At 46.0% G+C, this 24,566-nt stretch overlaps 1 protein-coding gene and 1 pseudogene across 2 annotated transcripts in view; one reads left to right on the top strand and one right to left on the bottom strand.

Annotated features, from left to right (window-relative positions):
• Nucleotides 1-24,566, top strand: part of INTS1 (integrator complex subunit 1) — a 536,581-nt gene that overhangs the window by 412,392 nt on the left and 99,623 nt on the right. For both annotated transcript variants that reach the window (XM_086940596.1, XM_086940597.1), the window contains exon 39: nucleotides 4,569-4,692. In XM_086940596.1, coding sequence (XP_086796722.1) covers nucleotides 4,569-4,692 — 124 coding nt within the window. The remainder of the gene's footprint in view (nucleotides 1-4,568; nucleotides 4,693-24,566) is intronic.
• Nucleotides 5,690-5,818, bottom strand: LOC147684750 (U11 spliceosomal RNA; annotated as a pseudogene).

Here is a 24,566-nt window from a genome sequence, read left to right as displayed (position 1 = left end):
ATGTGACCTTAATCTGGCCCTCACTTATTTAATGTAATCTCTGTAGGAAGCTGGCTCTTTATATAGTGGACCAAAATGAGGGTAAATAGCCCAAGCAAACTCCAACTGGTTTACAGAGGCACAAATGACACCCCAAATGCCCTCTTTTGTAGTAGTGTGGGTGAGCTGTTAAGCAGCTAGAGTGTAGTGCTAAGCATTTATTGCACACACAAAGGCAGTAAGTGAGACCACACTCAATAAAGAAATTTGACACCAATTTATTAAAAAAACACATACTTCTATATGAATTTAGTTAACAAGATCTTCGGAATCAGGTAAGTTCTTTTAGAGTTATTAATTTTTACAGTTTTCGAAAGTTGACAGTGCAATTTCTGGACGCTGTAATGTTCTTATAAGAGGGGAAAACATGTACTGCTTCCGGGCACTTAACAGCTAGTTATGTGACTATTCTTCTGGACTTAAGGTGAATGGGACTAGGTCCAAGGTCACACCAACAGGTCACCTCGGGAATCTCTGCGACTTCCGGGTGCAGAGTTGTGTTACGGCGTCGAGTGTGCCATTCACTATAATGGGGAATGGTTTGGTGGGAAAGATGCTGCAAGCTGGAACTGGGGACCAGTCTGGGGGAACCCACAGAGGGGCTTGACCCTTGAGATGCGTTTGCACGTAGCGACACCATTGGACCACTTCTCCTTGGGCAGTGGGGCTCGGTGCAGTCATGTCTTTTGGAGTTGCATGCGGTTGGAGGGTGCCTGAAGAAAGAGGCTGCAGGCAGCGACTGGAAATCCAGTCTGGCTAGACCCAAGGATAGGCTTGGCTCTTGTGGGTCTCGGGACCCAGTGGGCACTGTCCTCTCCCCCTGAATCGGGCTGTGGGGCACAGGTGCAGAGGTGCTTTGAGGTGTCAGCAGTCAGGGACTCACTCTTTGGCTGGGTTTTGCAGAAAAGGGGCAAACCGGACAGCTGGGCCACTCTGTGTGGGCCTCACTGTCACTGAAGTCCCTCAACGTGCAGGTCAGTCTTCCTTAGACTGGACAGAACAAGCCATGCTTGCTGCAAGAGGTCCAGTACCCCATGTATTGGTGTTGTGCGCCTCTGGTCAGACCTAGCATCCTCTCACTCGGAGGGAGGACGGATCTGACCTATAGGAGCATGGCTACCTATTCCTAGGTGGTTGCTGCATTGGTAGTCCCGATGACCTGCAGGTCTGTGGACCAGGTCTTGCTTCTTTGGTGTCTGCGGTTGCAGGGGAGTAACTCCTCTACTCCAATAAGTTTATTTGGCAATCTGAAAACAGAGGCACAAATGAAACCCCAAACACTCTCTTTTGTGGTAGTGTAGGCGAGGAGGTAGGCATATCAGAGGGTAGTGCTAAGCATTTATTGCACACACAAAGGCAGTAAGTGAAACACACTCACAAAATAAATCCCAAACCAGTTTATAAAAATAACACTTACTTTTATATGAATTTAGATGTCAAGATCATCAGAATCAGGTAAGCACTTTTCAAGTTATGAATTTTTACAGTTTTCAAAAGTTGACACAATGCAATTTTTGGGAGCGATAAGATTATCCTATGGGGGAAAAACATGTACTGCGTTCAGGCACTTAACAGCGACTTACGAGTCGGTTGCTCCGCGAGGGTCGGGTGCAGCTGGCAGGGCTGGTGCCAAGTCAGTTGTGCTTTTCACAATGGTCAGCATTCTTCTTTGTCCATTACCTTGTTTTGTGTCCGTCGAAATCTGAAGTACTGGTATCAGGGGACCCCCTAAATACTCAATTTAAGGGTGTTTAAGGAAGTGAGAGGTAGTAGCCAATGATCTCCTTACCTCTGGGGTCACTACAACCCCTAAATGACCAGTTCCTTTGGGGTGTGGGCATCACCCTGTCCCAGAATTCCTAATTCTACCACACACAAGATGGTGGCATTTCTAACTTTGTGTTCACTTCTGGCGTTTCATCCGAGAGGTGTGGCCAGCCTGGCAGTGCACCACGCCTCCTTCATAGCTAACCTTCCTGCCTGCCCTAGTGCCAAATGGGCCCAGGACAGGGGATGTCATTTCTCCTGTCTGAGGAAGCGTTGCATCGCATATCAAAGGCAGCAGCAGCAGAGGCCTTTGAAACCTCCTGCCTTGATATGCAGATCACCAGTCATCCTGCTAGGAATGAATGAATGAATGAATGAATGTTGGATTTATAGAGCGCATGGTTACCCGGAAGCGTCCCAGCGCTGTACCTCTTCCTGGCTTTCCCTGTGAGATGGTCCCTTTACTGGGCATCCCCAAGGTGCAGCCAGGCATCCCCGGCGGTGATGGAGGAGGAGGTGCAAACACCTCCTGCCACAGCAGGCATTGTTTCTGTCCTCTGAGAGGGAGGCTCTCATCTCTTAGAGGGTCAGACACATCTGTGGTGGCAGGATGGACTGAACCAGTCAGTCAGCCAGCACAATAGTTGACTAATTGGGTTTAGAGGGTACCTCTAAGGTATCTTTGGGTGTATTTATTAATAAAATCATCACTGGTATCAGTGTGGGTTTAATTATATGATGTGTTTGATACCAAACACCTTAGGTTTCAGTGAAGCCATCATGTAGCTGGGTAACCCATTTTGACCAGTGTCCAGTACGTTCCCCGCTCGCTTGCAGTATTTACTAATAGAACTGGACGTCACAGGGGCATATCTGCTCTTGGAGATAATGTCACCACATAAAATATAATGCACCAGCCTTAGGGCTCAAAGGCCTGCTGTAGGGGTGACTTACATATATTAGATGCAGTGACTTTGGCATGGCACACAGGAGGTTGTCATATCATGTTTTCACATATGGTTTGCACCATGCCATGCAGCCTGCAATGGCAGTCTGTGGGGAATTTGTATGCGAGTTCCTAAGGGTGGCATAAGATATGCTGCAGCCTTTAGGGACCCTCTTTGACGCCCATGCCCTAGGTACCTGGGATACTATTTACTAGGGACTTACAGGGGTGCTAAGGTCCTTAGCCAATTATAAAATAATTAGACATCACCTTGTTCTAGAGAAGACGCACTGAGGTCTGGTTAACAGGCCTCAGTGCACTGTCAGTCTAAACAATTAGTATCTAATAGCTAAAAAGGGGGCAGAAAGTGTGGGAACAGCTGCAACAAAAGGCCAGTTTCCTATATACTCCATTTGAGCTGCTTCACAGCTACCCCTTACAGCCCCTTACTATGAAGATAGTGTTCCTCATTGCCATCACCTCGTCATGGTGGGTGAATGAGCTTCGATCTCTTTGTGTTAAACCATAATGCACAACCTTCCCAGACACACTGGTTCTGCGGACTCTGTCATCTTTTCTAACAAAAGTTGTGACTCCATTCTTTTTTGGTCAGACCATCACTCAAGTTAATCTAGAGTTAAAAATAAATATAACAGTATAATAAAATAATTTCATTAAAAAGTATTACAGTTTTTAATTTTTAAAACAAACATACATAAATGTATGTTATTAAAGAAAACACATATTTTCATTAATGATTCAAAGTAAAATTCTTTTTAAGTAATTACCACAATGTAATGGCTCCTGATGTATTGATATGTGAAGTAACAGCTGAGATTCCCACATACATGATGAAGAAAGGCCTTTGGAGGCATGTTCAGGCTCACAAGAAGAATCTGAAATAGTGCAGAAACCTTGCAGGTAATTGTCAGGGACATGATGTTGAGGACATATCTGAAAATGTGAGCAGTTTTGAGGAGCTTGCCATTGTTGAAACACTTAATTACAACCGTCCATACGTAGTTCACCAGGTAGCTTATGTGCCGAAAAGGGTGTTTGGCAATGCTTTCTGGCCTCAAAATCAAGGCCAAAAAGAAAATTTGTGATGGTTTGTTTTCTGGGGTCTTCCTTCTCAGTGTTCATGCTAAACATGAAAAACAGAGGCTGAGAACAGCCGTAGACTGGGCATTTTAAGAACATTAGACCAAATCAGTTTTTAAAATTCAGAGTATCCTTCAGCTAAGCATTATACCTGCAGATTCAACTCCTGCAATAGATAAACAACTTTACCTTCCTTCCTATAAAACAAGGGATAAGCAACAAGGGATATCAAGTTAGGTTAAACTATTGATCTTAATTTTACATTAATCAGATGGACTTTTCTTTGCCGATATGCGAGTTCCACTAACACAATATGAAATGGATACTCCTAAGTGGCACACATTTTGTCATTCCTTTTACCTTTAAACTTTTTTTTTTTTTAAATAAGTTAACCGTTTTCTAAATTAAATTAATGCATTCCTTCTATTTGTATTTAATGGCCTTATACTTGAAATGTTGATTGCTTTTTTTTTTTAATAATGAAAAAGTCTTAGAAATTTGTTTTTTTATTTTGTTGTACTGGGAATGCTCTTATTGTTGAAAACCTAATTCTGAGAATGTTAAGGGCTTAAGGAGCTTTAGTTGGGGGTACATTAGAGAACTTTTTGCTCAAAGTACTTATTCTGATAAAATAACAAGTGACTTCTTATATGATAAAGATTATTTTTAGTATTCCCCATGCTTTCCCTTGACACTGTGGTTTCCTCTCTTGCAGCTCTATGGGGAAACACTGCCGTAACTTTCTCTTGCAGCTTTATCTGCAAGCGCCTGATCTTATTGTACCTGTTCCCGAAATCCTCCTGACCAGTGAGGGTGCCACTGAGAGCAGTACCTGCAAGGTGAGCACAGAGCACTGTTGTCTGTTTATTGAAAGGAGTGAAATGGTTTGTAATACTGTGAGTACATTAGTCTCATGGGCGCTCGTAGATTTTGATTTATAAAGTGATTTCTTATATTTAGAACAAATTAATTCCTCATTATTATTTTAAGATTTTTAGATCAGATCTGTCCTGAGGTCTTTTTGCGGCCTACAAAGGATTTCCACTTTCCAATACTCTTTAACAAGCCTGCATTGTTTTCAAAATAAAAGATTTCCTAGGAGCTTACTTAGATGAAGTTTTCCCTTTCTCTCTTGTATTACCTGTTTTCCAGATTTTCTAACTAGTTGCCTCTTAGTCGATGTGGCATGGCTTAGACATCAAGGGCAGCAGCACCTGTTTAGTGTTCTGGTTGAACTTAAAGGGTCTAAGAGTAAGAACCGGTCTGCCACTGTCCGGTCTCTGATAGACTTGAGAGGATAGTTGTAGGAATCTGGCTCTTTATATGAAATATATCAAGAATGATATTCTGTGTAAAGAGTCTAGGCGTTCCCTTATGATTGGACAGGGGCTTGCTATGCAAACGCAAATTGCTCAATTAGGGGGTTGTGTGGTCGAGCAGCTGTAGGTTTAAAACAAAGGAGTGCAAGACATTTGCAGATGCACGCAATGAGCAATAAATAACACACACGACTCAAGAAGGAGATCCACACCAATTTATAGAAATAGCTGGTATCTGTCGGCCACATGCATCATTGTTACATTTTGCGATTTCTTAATTGCGAAAATTAAGGAATCGCAATTAAGAAATCGCAAAATGCTATGCATTAAGAAATTGCAATATTTTTTGCGATTCATTAATTTTCCATAATTGCGATTCACAATTTGCGAATCACAATTAAGGAATCCCTTCCCATTGATTCCTATGGGCCTAGAGGCCCATAGGAATGAATGGGAAGCCATTCTCATTTTGCGATTCGCAATTAAGGAATCGCAAAATGAGAATGCTATTTCAAGGGTGCAGGGGGGGTCCCAAGGACCCCCCCCCCCCCTGCACCCCTAAAATTTTACTTTAAGAACATTTTTCACACACACATGCCCCAAGGGCATGTGTGTGTGTAAAATGAAACTTTCAAAAATGCACTTTAGTGCATTTTTGAAAGTTTTAGCAAATTACCCTGAAGTTCAACTTCATGGTAATTTACCTCTTCCTACTTGCGAATTCGCAAAAAAAAAATATTCATGCATTGCATTTAAGAAATCACAAATTGCGATTTCTTAAATGCAATCGCAATTTAAGAAATTGCAATATAATTGCGATTCCTTAAATTGTGAAAAAATAAAAAAACATGATGCATCCCAAAAAAGGAAATTGCATTTGCAAACGGCCGAATTTTGCGATTTGCACAGTTTGCGAATGCAATTTACCTTGATGCATGTGGGCATGTATCTTTAAGCATTTTAGGAAATTTGTTCAGGTAAGTAGGTTTTTAAATATAAATAGTTTAGCCTTTTAAAAGTGGGCACAGTGCAATTTCAGAGTTCTGCAATGTTATCCTATGGAAGGATGAACAAGTTCTGCAAACAGGTATAGTACAGCGACTTAGAAGACAAATCTCCAGGTGTTAAGGTGAGTGGAGGATAAGGTCTAAGGCAACATCAACAGTACACCACCAGCGGCACAAGGGCAGCCTAGTGCAGGCTTCCTATACAGCGTTGTGAGCCCAAAACGTTTCTATGGAGATCGTTCACTGTGAAAAGAGGGTGCAGGCTCTGGCTGGAAGGCCAGTCGGAGTGAACCAACAAGGGGAGGTTCAAGGCTTGCAATGCTCGGGGACATTGGGACACCTTTTCCATGGCCCGGGGCTGCGCGCTGAGGTAGCTGGCGGCATCGGGGAGTTGACGAGGGGTGAGACCACAATGGACTCGAACTCTGGAGGGCTAAGGAACTTTGTTGACAGTGGTGGCCCACTTCAACTCAGACCAGAGGCGAGGGGCGCAGGGGTGCCTTCAGGTGTCAGGTTTTGGCATTTCCGGAGGCCTCAGAGTCCTTTCTTTTGGAGTTGCTGTGAGATGCAGGAAACAGTTCCGCTATCCCATGAGAGGTCTTGTTTCTTTATCAAAGGCAGGCATTCCTCCCAAGTTTCTGGAGTTAACAGCTGCTGGACGAGTCTCCTTTCGTGCAGTATTTGACAAGGGATGCAGACAGGCTGACGAAGCTGGTACCAGGTCAGCTGCAGCTTCTCTTCTCTCTGCTTTTGTGGCTCTTCGGTGTCCTCTCTCTTCTTAGGTCCTCAGGATCTGCTTCTCTGGTGCTATTGGCTCCCCTAAATTTAGGGGTTCTAGGGAAGTGTAGGGTGGTAGCCAATGAGCCACTGACCCATGGAGTCTCTACGCCCCCTATATGACCACTTCCTGCGGGAACCACAAAGATGGCTACTTCTAAAAAATAGTGTCCACCTCACAGTAGCCCACCTTAGGGTTGTACTAGCCTGGAGGTGGCACGCCTACCTAACTAGTTAATTTTCCCGCCTGTCCAGGTGCCAAGAGGGCAGTGTACAAAGGGGTTGGCTTCTTTGAGGCAGAGCCAGATTTCGCTTCTGCCCAAAAAAGGCTAATCAGCAGGTCATCCTGTGGGAGGGGTGTTACACCCTCTTACCAGACAGGCTTTTGTTTTGTGTCTCCTGAGAGCAGAGGCTGTTACCCTAGGAAGTAAGAAACAGTGTCTCGGGTGGTAGACTTGCAGAAACCAGTCAGCAAGGACACCAGAGGCTGGTAGGTTTCAGGGAGCATCTCTAAGGTACCCTCTGGGTGCATGTATTGGCTAATCCAACACCGGCGTCAATGTGGGTTTACCAATAGGAGATGTTTGAGTAAATATAAGTTCGAGGCATATGAGCTGCAGATTGCACACTGTGCATAGATCGCCACCTAGTGTTGGGCCCGGATGTTTGCAGTTTGTTGTTGCCTTGAAAAGTTCTTTGGAAGTCATGAGATAGATGACTCCTCCTTTGGACCACATTGCGCATGGGCATCGGCTCCATCCCCAGATTGTTTTTTTCCGCCATCAGGCTCGGATATGTTTCCTGCGCTCCGGTTTGGAACCGAATTTCCTTCGGTGCACAATCCTCACCCAGCTCGACGGTATTGTTTCGATCGAGCTGCACATCGACGCGATTCTTCACCACTTTGAAGTCTTCGATTCCGGTCGTCAACGAAGGCTTTCGGGCCTACCTAGGCCTTACTTTCTGGCTCATGGAAAGGATGCCATTTAAAAAGTGTCCTCAATGTGGGTCGAAGTTTCCCCACACCGACCTACATGAAGTGTGCAACCTTTGCCTCTCACCGGAGCACGAGGCCAAAGACTGTTCCGCTTGTGCCTCCTTCCGCTCCAAGAAGACTATCTGGGACCGATGAGCTCGGAGAACAATGGGTCGCTCGTCAGCTTCGATCCCCGACTACATCTTCGAAGAGGGCGTCAACGTGCCAGAACACCAGCACACTGTAGAGAATACCAGCGTTCGAGGCATGTGGGCTGCTGAATTCATATCTGTGCATAGTCCGCCACCTAGTGTTGGGTCCGGATGATTGCACATTGTTGTCCTGGAAGAGTCTTCGAAGTATCACGAGATAGGTGGCTCCTCCCCTGGACTACAGTGCGCATGGGCATCGCCTCCATCCCCAGATTGTTTTTTTCCGCCATTGGGTTCGGTTGTGTTTCGGTTCCCTCTGTCGGAACCGATAGTTGTTCTACTTATACTCGAGACCAAAAGGTCTTTAGGCTGGGCGTCGGTATAGTTGCGTACGGGTTTCTTTCTGACTCTCAGCTCCGATCTCTTACTGCCCTTCCACGTGCTTTCGGCGCGGACGGGCCTACACTACACCCTTTGCTATGGAGCGGACTCCATTCAAAAAGTGTCCGCTGTGTCACTCTAAATATTCACACCTCGACGTGCACCCTGTGTGCAATACCTGCTTGTCACCGGATCACCGCGAAGACACCTGCATGGCGTGTTCGAAATTCCGAAGCAAGAAGACTTTAAAGATTCGCCGGGCCAATCGGCTCCAGGCTCAATTATCGGCTTCGGCACCCCCACCAGATGACATTTTCCAGGAATCTGTCGAGGGAGAAGACGACGTGCGAGGGTCGGACTCTGGCCCGCGTCCGAGGAGGAGACCTACGACGCGGGTGAGGAGGACTATGACGAAGTCTCCGACGAGGTAGGGGACGACGATCAGGCTTGTGCCACGATGGGAGATAGCTCGGAGGAGGAGCATCCCCAAACAGACTCAGGGGTTATTCCCCTTCATACGGCCCAGGTCGAGGGATCGCCTTCGGGCCTTACCCAAGATCTAACTATGAGTCCTACGTCCCCGCCTCCGGGCCCGGTCACGGACATTTCTAAGCCATCACTTGGTTTGAAGAAAACGAAAGTGAAGCCAACTGGTCACGCACCCTCGGATGCGAAACCGAAACTGAAAGTTGCGTTGGTAAAGAAGGTTCTGGAGGCGTCAACTTCCAAGAAAACCAAAATGGCTGACTTGAAGAGCCACGCCACAATGGCCGACCCGAAGCCCTCTGGGTCGGCGCCGAAGGTGAAGGCCTCCGACGCGGCTGCGTCGGCGCCGAAAGGGGTCGTGGACCCGAAGACGGCTCCAAGGAAGCGTCAGGGCGATGACGCGCAATTCAATTCAAAGTTTATTATGTTTTTGGCTCTCAATGAGGGCCACATAAAATAAAGCATACAATATACATCACATAAAAGAGTCAACAAAATAACACCTTACTGTCTAGAAAAAGCGATGTAGAACATACAGTCATTAGTCTCGCAGTCCTCAGCCATTCTGCGTGCATTATTAATAAATATCTAAAAAGCATTTAAAAAAGTTAAAAATTCTGTAGCAAAACATTTCATTAGGTGGGCTATAAAGTGCATGGAGGAAAGTATATACATTTAAAATTCCTAGCTGTAGACAAATTGGTTTTAGCCATTTGAGGCGAAAAGGACGCAATACCTTACATACAAACAAAACATGATTGCGATTCTGTACATCATTATGGCAGAAATTACATACAGGAGACACACCGTACCATTTTGCATGAAGAGAATTTAAAGGAAGCAGATCTTGTCTCAATAAAAACCATAACCTTCTGATTCTATGAGGGATGTTCCAGATGAGATATTGTTGGGGCTGTTTAAACAAGTATGTATTTAACAAAGATTGTCTATCTTTTTTCTTTGTTTGGGCTATCCAATCTAGTTTATAACATAGTTCCCAGGATGCATTTTTTAATTTCGTCTTAAGTTCAACGGGGTCTAATGAGAACAAGATATTTGCATCCAACTCTAGTAGATCAACAGCCATTCTAAAGTTTTTTACCAGTAAAGAGAAGTCATTGAGATCCCCCAAAAGTTCTCTTTTAATCGCTTCTCTCAGGGAACCATTTTTTCCTCTAACCAGACAGGCTACCCATCTTACAAGGGCAATCAGCCCCTGCACCCAACCGCTTCTCAAACCAAATTCTAGCCTGCATGAGCTATCGGAGCAGGCCGTATTTAGAGTTGATATTTTCCTTAAGATCTTTCCTTCTACTTTCGACACAAATCCCCAATGTTTTATATCCACTAATTCAATCCCATAAAGGAGAGTGGCAGGTATCTTGGCTTTAAACACATCAAGGAATAATTTAAAGTGTCTCTTCCCTGTAGCATTATACAAAGAGGACAATCCCATCCCATGTGACAACGCTTTACGAGAATTGTGCTCTATATGGGCAGTCTCACTTATGTTTGCTGTAATTATTTTCCCTAAAAAGGTGTAGGTTTTAACTACCTCTAATTTCTGTCCTCCCAATATCCAGTTGTAGCTTGCAGACCTGCATTTTTTCTTACCGAAAATACACATAATCTTGCTTTTAGTAGCATTGATCTTCATAAAGTGTTTTTCTGCGAAAAGTGATAATGCATGCAGGCGATTTGACAGGCCCTTCGGAGTTAAGTCAAGAACAAGTATGTCGTCTGCATACATTAAAACAGATATCGGTACTCCCCCAATTTTTGGGGCTTTTCCTCCACTGGATGTTATTTGGGACGGTAGGTCAGCTGTATATAGGGAGAACAGAATAGGGGCTAGTATACATCCTTGTTTTAATCCATTCGGGGAAGGGATTGATTGGGAAAGCCCCCTTTCCCCACCTAGTAGCAGCTTGCACCATGTGTTGGTGTGAAGGGATTTTACCAATTCTAACAAATATGCTGGCATACCCATTGTGGCAAGTTTTTTCCATAGCATTGACCGATCTACCTTATCAAACGCGGTTGAAAAATCAATGAATGCCACATATATTCCGCCTCTTCTAACTCGAACATATTTGTCTACAAGCACCTGTAAGGCAGTTAAATTATCCAGGGTTCCATGCTCTTTGCGGAAGCCAGTTTGCTGCATAGGTAAAATATCATTTACGTCTATCCATTTCATAATTAATAATAGAACACATTTTGCGAAGATTTTTCCTATTGAATCTAAAAGTGCAATTAAGCGATAATTCTTAGGGTTATCCCGTTCTCCCTTTTTGAATATGGGAATCAGAATACTACCCCTCCAAGAATTGGGGACTAATTTAGTAATAAAACATCTCCGAAACAGTGGGAGTAATATCTTACTCCATAGAATAACATCCTGCTTTATCATGGTCATGGGCAATTCGTCCGGGCCCATGGCTCCGGAACAGCGCATACTTCTTATCACAGCTGCTATAGAATCTTCAGTAGGAAGATCTATATTATCATCTTTATTCAGGATAGATTCCAAATTATTATCTTCCACTCTATTGGAAGCGTAAAGATTAGAGATAAATGTCATCCATACTTCCTCTGCTATAGAAACTGGAGTCGGAAGAGTTCTCGTTCCACATCCTTTTCCTATTACAGACCAGAAGTCTCTTGAGTTATTATTGACAGATGCCTCTCTTAACCGTATCCATAACTTGTCTTCTTTTTCTTTCTTTAATTTATTTTTCAATCTGTTCCTTCTTCTTTTGAGTAGGGCTAAGTTTCGTTCGTTTTCTCCAGTTCTATTTAGGTAATGTTGCCTAACGAGTTTATTTACTTCCTTATTTAAGGATAGCAATGGAGGCGGAGGGCGTGGAAGGTTTTTAGGGTTACTATTCATCTTTGCCATCCTTCTTAGTTTCTGTGATAGTAATTCAAACTGAAGGAGTTCTGAACCTTGCCATTCCTCTAGTTCCAATATGGTTTGGGCAAGAATACTTTGAACATTCTTTAGGGATCTAGAATCCCAGAAACATCTGCCTCCATTACACTTAATATTAAATCCTGTATTACTCAAAGACCAGGACTCAGCCGCGGGGGGTTGGAGAGAAATTGTTGTATTAATAATTTTATGATCACTCAATGTAGAGTTAGAAATCACAATATCCTGAATAAAAGAGTACGTTTCATAGTCTGTGATGACATAATCTAAAATAGATTCACCTTTGTAAGACCCATGTGTGAACTTAGCTGGGACATCAGAGGGCATTCTGCCATTTACTATAAGCCCCTCTACCAAGCTTATTTCCTCTAATAAGATCTTTCCTCTTTTGTTAGTTTTTATTTTATTAGGAAAAAGAGATTGAGGTATGTTATACGCTTCTTCCTTTGTCTTATTTCTAAATAGCTCTAGGCTTATGTTGGAGACTTTACAATTCAGGTCACCCATGAGAAGAATATATGGAGGGACAGGCCCCTCTATCAACTGTTTTATATATAAGAACATTCGCTTTAAAACAGCATTAAATTTATGTTCTGGAGGTATATATGCATTAATAACCACCAGTGACTTTCGAGGACCCTCTAAAGCTAGATTGTTAATGGATATTACTTGAAAGAGTTTACTAATATCAACATGATGAGAGAATTGCCATTGGAAAGCATTAGATAAAAAACAGACAAGTCCCCCTTTTGCATGACCTCTATTGGATGGAGTAGCTGGGGCCTCAAAAACAAAATAGTCTTTCCCCCCATATTGTATATCTTTACACCATGTTTCTTGGATACACAATATGTCAGCATTTAGAGAAAGGAGATAGTTCAATTTCTCAGGGGAATTGTATAAACCTGCAGCATTCCAAGAGATGATATTAAGTTGTCTGTTAAAGATGCTGAAATAAGCATTTACTCATCGATGTATTACTCGATAATGCTCCAGGTAGCCAATTCCATTTCTGGGGGTCATGACATTGAGATGAGTTCACGTTCTCATTACATGTTTGAATCTTAGACACCATACGCTTTCCCCTTGATACACAGATTTTTAAATCCTTATTACTAGCAGACAAGACATTTTGCTTAATACCCAAGCTAGTTGGTCCTTCTCTATAACAGAAACTAATAAATGGTAATACATCTATACCTCGACATTGAAAAGCTTCTGCTTGCTGTATAATGATATTAGAAATTATTTTTGAGCAGAATTTGACTCTTGCTCGTTGACCATTCTCACAAGTTATAATTGAGACCAGATCTATGTCACTTGACTGAATTAATTTTAAGCTTTCAATATCTTTAAGACAGTTAAGCAACCACGACCTGTTTAAAGTTAGGTCAAAGTCAAACAATGGCAAAAAGTCCAATGTTAGTGTATCTACCCATACTGGAGCGACTTTTTGTGGCACATTAATTGGTTCTAGTGGTACTTCCAAAGGCAATTGAAAAATAGGAGCAGATGGATTAAGTGACCGTATTACCGTAGTCTCCTTACTTATTTTTTCTTCTAGTGGTACACGTGGTTCTGACTCGTTAATCTCTGAACTTGGGGCTCTTCCTTCAGTAATTTTGGCAGCAGGAATGTCTTTCACAGTCAAGGTGGGGGCACAAACCTCTGCCACTATCATATTAGTGTTTACTATGGAGTTTTCTGGGATTTCTAGTTCCTCCAAAGCTTCATTTACATGTTGTTGAAATATAACTTGCCTTTGGCGTCTTCTTGTGTACTTGCGAACTTGCTTCCTGTTCTTTCCTTTATATTTTTTGCATTTACCCTTTTTAAATCCCTTAGTGTCATGACTAAAGATAGGGAATAACGCATTTCCCGTGGTTTGGTTGTTCACTAGAGAACCATTTTCCTCCTTTATTTGACTCTTTGATGTTGTATCAGATGTGAGGCGTGAGCTTTCATCCATCACTATAGAGTCTCTTTGTTTCTCATTCAACTTTATTGTGGAGGATGGTATTAAAGTTTCGACCTGCTCATGTACTTCTACCTGGAGCTTTGGCCCAACCACAGTATTTGCTCTTGACAAGTTATCGCCTTCCGCAGTAATTGGGTTCGCAGGAGTTGTTCTTAACATGTTATCACCTTCCACAGAATTAGGCTTTACTGGAGTAGTAGACATAACTTTTCCATTCTCCATATGCTTTGTCATTAGGACTTTCAAAATCTCAGTTACTGAGTCCATAATACAGTCAGTACTCACAGCAAATCTTCCTAATAGCAGTAATATAGAGGCCAAAAGGTCCTCAAGCGCTATTAAGGATTCTGAGATCGGTTTTTCATTTCTTGGGTATTCGGTCTCTACATAAGCACGAATCCCTGATAGGTTGAGGTTTGGAGATTTCATCTCACTTTGTAAAGACGGAATGTCGTTGGGTGCAATGGATGGAGTACTGCTATATAATGTTAGTCCAGGTGGATGGATTTTGTTGGGAGTTTTGTTCAGTTCAGATTGGTTCCCCTGTCTCTCATCCATGTAACGACCACAGAGTTCTAAATCAATACTGGACAACATAGATAATTCCACAGCATCCTGCTCCATCTGTCCCACCTTCTCATTTTGCTGTTTTACTTCTAGCTTTGATGGTATCAACTTAGGGAGCTCACTGTCAGTAGAGGCTGGCATAGTACTTGTCTCCTTAGAGATTGGAAGAAACCTTGCGATTGAGTCTTGAGACAGATCAGACTCAAAGGGAAAGTCTAATTGTGGTAGCGACCCCTCATCCTTTGGAAGAGATCTTTCCATTTCCTTTTTTGCCGAATTTTCCCAAATTTCCATTAGTTGCCTTTGGCCCTTTAACTGCAAGCTGTTAGCGTATTTGTTTTGCAAGGGGTTCGATCTTATTGATGTATTTGGCCGTCCTTCAAGTGTTCTTCCAGAACGTAATTTCCTAGCTGACATAATGCACTCTGCAGCTACCAGTCAATTGTTTTATGGTTAGACTCAAATTTGTGAAGATTGAAATCAAAAATAAAAAATTAGAAATGGACTGACTCAAACTATATAAAAGTCTATGCACGTGTTAGGCTGTATGTGCCAGGTCCAATGAGTACATGTTCACAATGCCAAGAATCCGTCAGCTATATAGACTGATGGTGTGTTTTGATTACTAAATGAAAGAAAGTGGGCCCAGCCCAGCCTACCTCGGCCTCTGAGGGCCACAGAGGGCCCGCCCTTTGCCCGGGCTTAGCCCGGCGTCGCCCGCGCGCGTCCCGCGATGCGCGTTCCTCCTCCTCAATTATCGGCAGGTGAGGGGGGCGTGTCAGGGTGGTGCTCCGGGGCCAAGAGGTTTGTGGTTCTTGGAGTTCTTTTGCTGTCGCAGTCCGCCGACTACGGAATGCGAGTGTTTCCCGCGGAGCGGGAAACGCGAGCTGTAGCTGTGTGTGCACTCAAGGTGAAAGAAAGGCACAGCTCCGTGGCGCTTCAAACGCTCCAGGCGCTTTAGAACGTGAGCGCTAAACAGCCCTTTCTTCAGACAGGGGCTCAGCCGGCACAGACAACAAAACGATGGACACACAGCAGCAAATTGATCTGTATTCAGCGATGACGCGCATTGACATGGGGCGTCGGCCCCGAAGAAGAAGCCTACCGGCGATCAGGCTCTCGAAGATGAGGGGTCGCTCGAGCCGGTTCAGCCCTCGGCTGCCTTTACGAAAAAAGTGGGGGAATCCTTACAGCGGATCCGAAAGTCCACTGTGGTTCCCGCTCAGGACACTGTAGTGCCTACGCTCACGCCTAAGCCTACTAAAGAGCAAACGCCCATTCGGTTTACCCTTCCACCCAAGTCGGCGCCGAAGGCCTTCGCGCCTAAACAGGGCGGGCACGCAAAGGAGGTATTGACGCCGAAAGCTGCCTTGGTGGTGTCGAAGCTTCGGCTCCAGCCGCTTGCGGTGGAGGAACGTCGTGAGGTAATCATCGACGCCAACACCGGGAAATTGTCGCTCCTCAAACGAAAGATTACGTCGGAGCCGGCGTTGGAACCTTTTAAGATCCCGCTCAAGAACAAGAAGTACTCTGCGGACTCTTCGGCTCAGATGGAACCTGTATCCCCACAGGCCTTGGAACACTCGCCGACGCATTCCCCCGCGCCTGATGCGGACGAGGAAGATGCCGAGTACACCTATCCTGCGTACTCGGATCCGGAAGAGGAGCATGTGCCTTGGGCTGCAGGAGGCGACACAGAAGACCCGCAGTCGGGTCAGGACACTCAACTTTTCGCCGCCAAGACGTCCCCGACAGAGGACTCGGCGGCCTTCAATGCTTTAATAGAGAGAGCTGCGGCGAACCATGACGTCGACCTGCACTCGGACCCCGTGGATGCGGACTTCTTATTCGACACCTTCTCGGTAGCCGAAAAGCAAGTCAAAACGCTACCGATGCTTAAAGGGGTGCTGAAACATGCCCCGGAGGTTTTCAAAGAGCCCACCCGGGCGCGGGTGGTCAACCCTCGCATCGACAGGAAATATAAAGCAGCGCCCACGGATCCCACTTATATCAAGGGACACTTGCCATTGGACTCCCTGGTTGTTTCCAACGCTCGGAAGAGGGCGAATTCTCAGACTACTGGTGACGCTCCTCCCCCAGACAAAGAGTCCAAGATCTTTGAGGCCTCAGGCAAACGCATTGCTGCACAGGCAGCTAACATCTGGAGGATCTCTAACACCCAAGCTCTGCTAGCACGTTATGATAGGGCCCATTATGACACATTAGAGGCCATTCTGCAACACTTGCCTGACCAATACAAGGAGGCAGGAGAGATGCTCATTCAGGAGGGTAAACTCATTACAAATGCATCCATCAAATGTGCCCTAGATGTGGCGGACACAGCCTCCAGAGCTATCAATACAAGTGTGTTACTTAGACGCCATGCCTGGCTTCGAATTTCGGGGTTCAAACCCGACATCCAAACCACAATATTGAGTCAAACAGTGAATCCTGACCATCTGTTTGGCCCTGAGGTGGATGCCTCCCTAGAAAAGATGAAAAAAGATACCGAAACTGCCAAGTCAATGGGGGCTTTACAAAGTCAGCAGTTTCGGGGTGGTTCCTTTCGCCGCTCCAATTCAAAAGGCACCTCACGGGGACAGGCATCCCAGTCCACACAATACTACAAGGGTAACTCCCAGCCCTCGTATAACAACAAGGGCAGAGGTGGTTACAGAGGCAATAATATCAAAGGCAGGGGACGTGGAAACAATGGCTCCAGGTCCACCACCACCAACAAGCAGTGACGTCTTGTCACTGCCCCCCGATCACACAACACCGGTCGGGGGGAGACTCCAGCAGTTCCTGCCGGCGTGGAGGTCCATCACCACGGACAGGTGGGTGAGGTCTCTTATCCAGTACGGGTACTGTCTAGAGCTTACGTCCATTCCACCGGACATACCGCCAAGAAGCCGTGCTATGTCCGGCGAGCACTTGACCTTGTTGCAGCAAGAAGTTCTAGTCATGCTGCAAAAAGGGGCGATAGAGCTCGTTCCATTGCAAGAGCGGGGAACAGGGGTTTACTCCCTGTATTTTTTGATCCCCAAAAAGGACGGATCACTCAGACCGATCCTGGACCTCAGGCCCCTGAACTGGTACATCCTCTCGGAGCACTTCCATATGCTCACGTTGCAGCAGGTGCTTCCCCTGCTTCAACAGGGGGACTTTCTGGCTACGCTGGATCTGAAGGATGCCTATTTTCATATTCCCCTGCATCCTTCCCACAGGAAGTATCTCAGATTCACGATCTTAGACCAGCATTACCAGTTCAGAGTCCTGCCGTTCGGGGTCACCACGGCACCAAGGGTGTTTACAAAATGCCTAGCGACTGTGGCGGCGCATCTCCGTGGCCAGCACGTCCACGTCTTTCCATACCTGGACGACTGGCTCATTCAAGCAAAAACAGAACAGCAGTGCGTAGACCACGTGTCACGCACCATTCACCTCCTGCACGATCTGGGATTCTCTCTGAACTACCCAAAGTCCCATCTCCAGCCCGCCCACGTGCGTCAGTATCTGGGCGCGACAATCGACACTCTGGCAGCCACTGCGCAGCCGAATTCAGTGAGAATCGCCAGTATCCAGGCGCGGATCCAACGATTCAGACCCCAACACTCGCTTCCAGCAAAGGTGTTCATGCAGTTGATAGGCATGATGGCCTCCTGCATCTCCATTGTCCCGCACGCGAGACTACATATGCGTCCGCTTCAGGAGTGCCTAGCACGTCAGTGGACTCAGGCTCATGGGCAACTGACAGACCTAGTGTTGGTGAGCGGTCGGGCATACAACTCTCTGCATTGGTGGAATCCACAAAACCTTTGCAAGGGCCGACCATTCCAAGAGCCTGTCCCACAGATTATCCTGACGACGGACGCCTCTCTCCAGGGATGGGGAGCGCATGTACTCCATTACACTGTGCAGGGACTATGGACACTACAGCAAAGGAAGATGCACATCAATGTGTTGGAACTGATGGCAATCTTCATGGCCTTAAAGGCGTTCAAAGTACATCTGTGCAACAAGGTCGTGTTGATCCGGACGGACAACATGACGGCCATGTACTACATCCAGAAGCAGGGAGGTACACACTCTCCACAGCTGTCTCATCTGGCTCAGAGCATGTGGAAGTGGGCCATTCAGAGGAACATCTTCCTCATGGCAGAACACCTCCCGGGCAAGGACAATCAGATGGCAGATCTGCTCAGCAGGCACAGCCATCAGATGCACGAGTGGGAGATACATCCATCAGTACTCCAACCGTACTTCCAAATGTGGGGTCATCCAGAGATAGACCTGTTCGCCACAAAGGAGAACGCAAAATGCCAAAGCTTCGCCGCCAGGTTCCCACACCCCCAATCACAGGGCAATGCGATGTGGATGAACTGGTCAGGCAGATTTGCGTACGCTTTTCCCCCAGCACCTCTGATACCGCTGGTGGCACGCAAGCTCAGGCAACACTCGATGACGCTCATCCTGGTTGCTCCAACGTGGGCTCGCCAACCATGGTACACCACGTTTCTGGAACTCTCCGTGGTACCGCATCAAAGGCTTCATCTCACTCCCAGCCTTCTGACGCAGAGCCATGGCGACATTCAGCACCCAGATCCGCAACAGCTCAACCTGGCGATCTGGCTCCTGAAGTCCTAGAGTTTGGCTACCTCAATCTTCCTCCCGATTGCATGGACATCATTCGGGAGGCAAGGAAGCCCACTACTAGAGCTTGTTATGCGGCTAAATGGAAGAGGTTTGTCATCTACTGTGTGAACCACAACATTGACCCGCTAGATGCTTCCATTCAAAACATCATATGTTACCTTTTTCACCTGTATCGATGTAATCTAGCGTACTCTTCCATCCGCATTCACCTGTCTGCTATGGCGGCATACCTCCAGAATAGGCAGCACCTGTCACTCTTTAAGGTCCCTGCTATCAAGGCTTTTCTGGAAGGACTCAAAAGGGTCATTCCACCAAGGACTCCACCAGCTCCAGAATGGAACCTCAATGTGGTTCTTACAAGGCTGATGGGTCCTCCCTTTGAGCCACTGCACTCTTGTGAGCTCCAGTTTTTAACTTGGAAGGTTGCGTTCTTAGTAGCAATTACATCGCTACGGAGGGTTAGCGAACTGCAGGCGCTCACCATCCAAGAACCTTTCTTCCAGGTACATGCTAACAGGGTGGTGCTCCGCACTAACCCTAAATTCTTACCCAAAGTGGTCTCACAATTCCACATAAACCAAACAATTGAATTGCCGGTGTTTTTCCAAAACCCAGAGACGCTGGCGGAGCGCATGCTCCACACTCTTGATGTGAAAAGGGCCTTGATGTACTATGTGGACAGGACAAAAGATTTCCGCAAAACCAAACAACTTTTTGTTGCTTTTGCCACACAACACAAGGGAAACGCTATCTCCAAAGCGGGGATTGCTAGATGGATAGTAAAGTGCATTCAGATCTGTTACGCTAAAGCTAAGCGCACTCTCACTATCCCACCGAGGGCCCACTCCACTAGGAAGTTGGGGGCCTCTATGGCTTTCCTAGGTAACATTCCCTTAGAAGACATCTGTAGAGCAGCCACATGGTCTACCACACATACTTTCACTAAGCACTACTGTGTAGACGTGCATTCCAAACAGCAGGCAGCTGTTGGTCAGGCTGTTCTAAAAATGCTTTTTCAGACTGCTGCAGCTGGCACGGGCGGCCGCCGTTAATGGAGGGACTGCTATGTATTCTATGCACAGATATGAATTCAGCAGCCCACATGCCTCGAACTGCAAATGCTACTTACCAGTATGCATCTGTTCTTGGCATGTAGGGCTGCTGACATTCATATCGCCCGCCCTCCTCCCCGGCGCCTGTAGCAGCTGCAGTATTTATTCATATAAACACATATGCTCATAGCATGGTCATCACTCACATTCTTCACTCCATCTCTGCCAATGGCTAAAAACAATCTGGGGATGGAGGCGATGCCCATGCGCACTGTAGTCCAGGGGAGGAGCCACCTATCTCGTGATACTTCGAAGACTCTTCCAGGACAACAATGTGCAATCATCCGGACCCAACACTAGGTGGCGGACTATGCACAGATATGAATGTCAGCAGCCCTACATGCCAAGAACAGATGCATACTGGTAAGTAGCATTTGCATCCTCAGACGCCCAAGACTCCGACGTCGAAGAAGTCACTCCAACTCAACGGGTCGTAAGTAAGTTCGTCGACCCCAACCCTTCCTTGATACCCTCTAAAAAGGCTTGGGGCACACCCTCAACTTCGGGCCCGGGTGTACACCGAGAGACTGCTTCCCACGCCCCGCCTTCGGGCCCGGCAAAGAAGCCCATTAAGCCTTCAGGCGGCTCGGGCTAGAGCCAGCCTATCCCCGGTGCCGCTCCTATACCGACACCGAAGAAAAAGCCATCTTCCTCAACCATGCCAACCGTTGATCCAACACCTAAGCATACGGCGCCGAAGACTGGCAGTGGCTCATCAATGCTGAAACCGCATTCGGAGCCGACTAAAAATCCACCCAAAGCTCAAGAACACGCTTCGGAACCGAAAAAACACCCGGAACCGAAGAAACAGGTTCCTTTAAAGGACATTTCAAAAAGGCACACTTCTAAACCAAAACCAGCTACCGACTCGGTGCCGAAAAAACCTACTGAGCCGAAAACCTCGACGCCGAAGGATCTGCCCTATTTTCACACCTGATCCTAACCAAAAAACTCTTGTAAAGCATCCTAAGACTGGTCAATTGACTCTCAGTTCCAAGAAGAGACCACTTGATGCGCAAACACCTCCTCCTCCTCCTCCAAAGAAAAGAGACATTGCAACCTCTCCATTAAGGGTGCCTTCTCCACCACCTCCCCAGACTGTTCCTCCTCCTACACCTCCTCCACCTCACCATTCACCTACACCATCCCCTAATCCAGATGATGATGTAGACACAGACTCTGATGACACAGGTGGGGGTGCACATGACCCAACATGGACCAATAGTCCCCCTCAGTCACCTAATCAATGGAATGATTACAACACCCCTGATGTGCCTTATGTCCCACAAGACGATATATACCCTTCTAGACCTTCCCCACCAGAGGACACTATAGGTTTTAACCTACTAGTCCAAAGAGCTGCCCAATATCACGAGGTGGACTTACACACCGATGCGGTGGAGGAATATTTCCTACTAGACACTTTTGATAACACAGAAAGGTCTACTGCCATTTTACCAATGGTTAAGGGTGTAATCAAACACACAATAGAGGTTTTTAAAGACCCTGTCAGTGCTAGGGTCCTCAATCCTCGCATTGAGAAAAAATATAAAGCTGCCCCTACAGAGCCAGTCTATATTAAAGGACCAGCACCATTAGACTCTTTAGTAGTGTCTAATTCTCAGACATCAGGTGAGCCCTCACCACCAGACAAAGAATCCAAGCTACTTCACGCCTTTGGTAAAAGAACAGCGTCACAAGCAGCTAATATCTGGCGCATTGCCAACACCCAAGCGTAGCTGGCCAGATATGGCTGGGCACATTATGATGAACTAGAGTCCATAATGCAGCATCTACCAGACAAATACAAAAATAGGGCCAATGAACTTCTACAGGAAGGTAAAAATATTACTAATACTTCCATTCGTTGTGCCCTAGATGCTGCAGATACCGCCTCAAGGGCAATCAATACCAGCACCCTTCTACGTAAACATGCTTGGCTACATATCTCAGGTTTTAAACCTGAGGTACAAAACTCCATCCTTAATCAGCCATTTGATGAGACACATTTATTTGGCCCAAATGTTGATGTGTCTTTGGAAAAGATGAAAAAAGACACCGATACAGCAAAGTCTATGGGAGCCTTGCAGCAGCAAGCTCCCAAACGTTCTTTTCGTCGCTCATCATACAGAGGCAATACTAGAGGCTAGTCCTCAGAAAGTCCCTCCACTTCTTACAAAACCCCTAGCCAATCCACATTCACTAAGGGGTACCAGAGAGGGGGTTACAGGGGTAACAACAACAAAGGCAGAGGCTAAACCAACGACTTCCGCTCTGCCTCTACCCCTACCCAATGACTTTCCTCCCCTTCCCCCCCAACATTCCTCTCCTGTGGGGGGAAGACTGCAGCAATTCCTTCCTGCCTGGACCAACATCACATCAGACAGGTGGGTGCGACAAATTATTCAGTCAGGTACTGTCTAGAACTAACATCTACCCCCCCAAACATACCACCCAAACAGCGTCCAATGTCACAAGAACATCAATCACTGTTAAAGCAAGAAGTAGAATCTCTGCTACAAAAAAGTGCAATAGAACCAGTTCCCCTGCACCAACAGAACAAGGGGGTTTACTCTCTATATTTTCTAATTCCAAAGAAGGACGGCTCTCTAAGGCCTATTCTAGACCTCAGGCCACTAAACATATACATACAGTCAGACCATTTTCACATGGTCACACTTCAACAAGTCCTTCCGCTTCTGTCACAAAATGACTTCCTTGCTGCTTTAGATCTCAAGGACGCATACTTCCACATTCCCATTCACAAGGCTCACAGGAAGTATCGCAGATTTGTAATAGACGGGCAAAACTATCAATTCAAAGTACTCCATTCGGAGTCACAACAGCACCAAGAGTATTCACCAAGTGCTTAGCAGTAGTGGCAGCGCATTTACGAAGACAGCACATCCATGTCTTCCCGTACCTCGAAGACTGGCTCATAAAAGCCAGCTCATACAACCAATGCGTGAAACACACTCATGCCATCATACAACTGTTTCACGACTTGGGGTTCACAATAAACCACGCCAAGTCCCATCTACAACCATCCAAAGTACAAAAGTACCTCGGTGCCACAATAAACACCTCAAAAGCGCTAGCTTATCCCACTCCAGCGAGGATAGCCAGCATGCAAACTCTTCTAACAAAGTTTTAGCTACAACACTCCCTTCCAGCAAAAGTGTTAATGCAACTCATAGGGATGATGGCCTCTTGCATTTTCATAGTGCCCCATGCAAGACTTCAAATGTGTCCGCTACAAGAATGCTTATCACGTCAATGGAACCAGGCTCAAGGTCAATTGACAGACCTAGTGTTGGTAGACGGTCGAACTCATCACTCTCTGCAGTGGTGGAACACCAAAAACCTTTCCAAAGGAACGACCGTTCCTAGAGCCAGTTCCTCAGATTATCTTGACTGCGGACGCATCGCTCTCTGGCTGGGTAACCCACCTACTGCAACACACCATGCAAGGCAGGTGGACACCGTAACAAAAGTTACTCCACATCAATCATCTGGAGTTACTAGCTATATTCCTAGCACTGAAAGCTTTCCAAAAACAAGTATCAAACAAAGCTGTGTTAGTCCGCACAAACAACATGACAGCCATGTATTACATACAGAAGCAGGGAGGCACCCACTCCCTGCAGGACTCAACTAGCACAGGACATATGGCAGTGGGCTATAGCTCAAAACATATTCCACCTAGCCCAGAATGTTCCAGGAGTACAAAATACCATAGCGGATCTGTTAAGTTGTCAAACACAACAGACCCACGAGTGGGAACTTCATATGCAAATTCTTCAGCCATTCTTTCAGATGTGGGGACAACCTCAGATAGATCTATTTGCCACCCACGAAAACACCAAATGCCCAAGCTTCGCCGCCAGATATCCGCACCCACTGTCCAAAGGTAATGCGATATGGATGAACTGGTCAAACAGATTTGCATACACTTTTCCACCTCTACCACTCATGCCATTAGTAGTACGCAAACTACAGCAGCATTCTCTGACCCTCATCCTAGTTGCTCCAATGTGGGCCAGACAGCTGTTGTACACTTCACTGCTACAACTGTCCGTAGTACCGCACCAAAACCTGCACCTCTCTATACACCTCTTAACACAAAACCGTGGAGAGATCAGACACCCAGACCCAGCTCAGCTCATCCTTGCGATCTGGCTCCTGAAATTCTAGAATTTGGATATGTGAACCTTCCTCCAGACTGCATGAATGTCATAAAAGAAGCTAGACGTCCAACTACTAGGGCATGTTATGCAGCCAAGTGGAAACGATTTGTAATATATTGTCACAACAACAATATTAATCCTCTAGATGTGTCTATTCAACACATCGTAGGATATTTACTG

The sequence above is a fragment of the Lissotriton vulgaris genome, chromosome 10 (assembly GCF_964263255.1).
Source record: "Lissotriton vulgaris chromosome 10, aLisVul1.2, whole genome shotgun sequence".
Classification (NCBI taxonomy): domain Eukaryota; kingdom Metazoa; phylum Chordata; class Amphibia; order Caudata; family Salamandridae; genus Lissotriton; species Lissotriton vulgaris.
The sequence above is the reverse complement of the archived record's forward strand: the minus strand, read 5'-3'. Positions and strand labels throughout refer to the sequence as shown.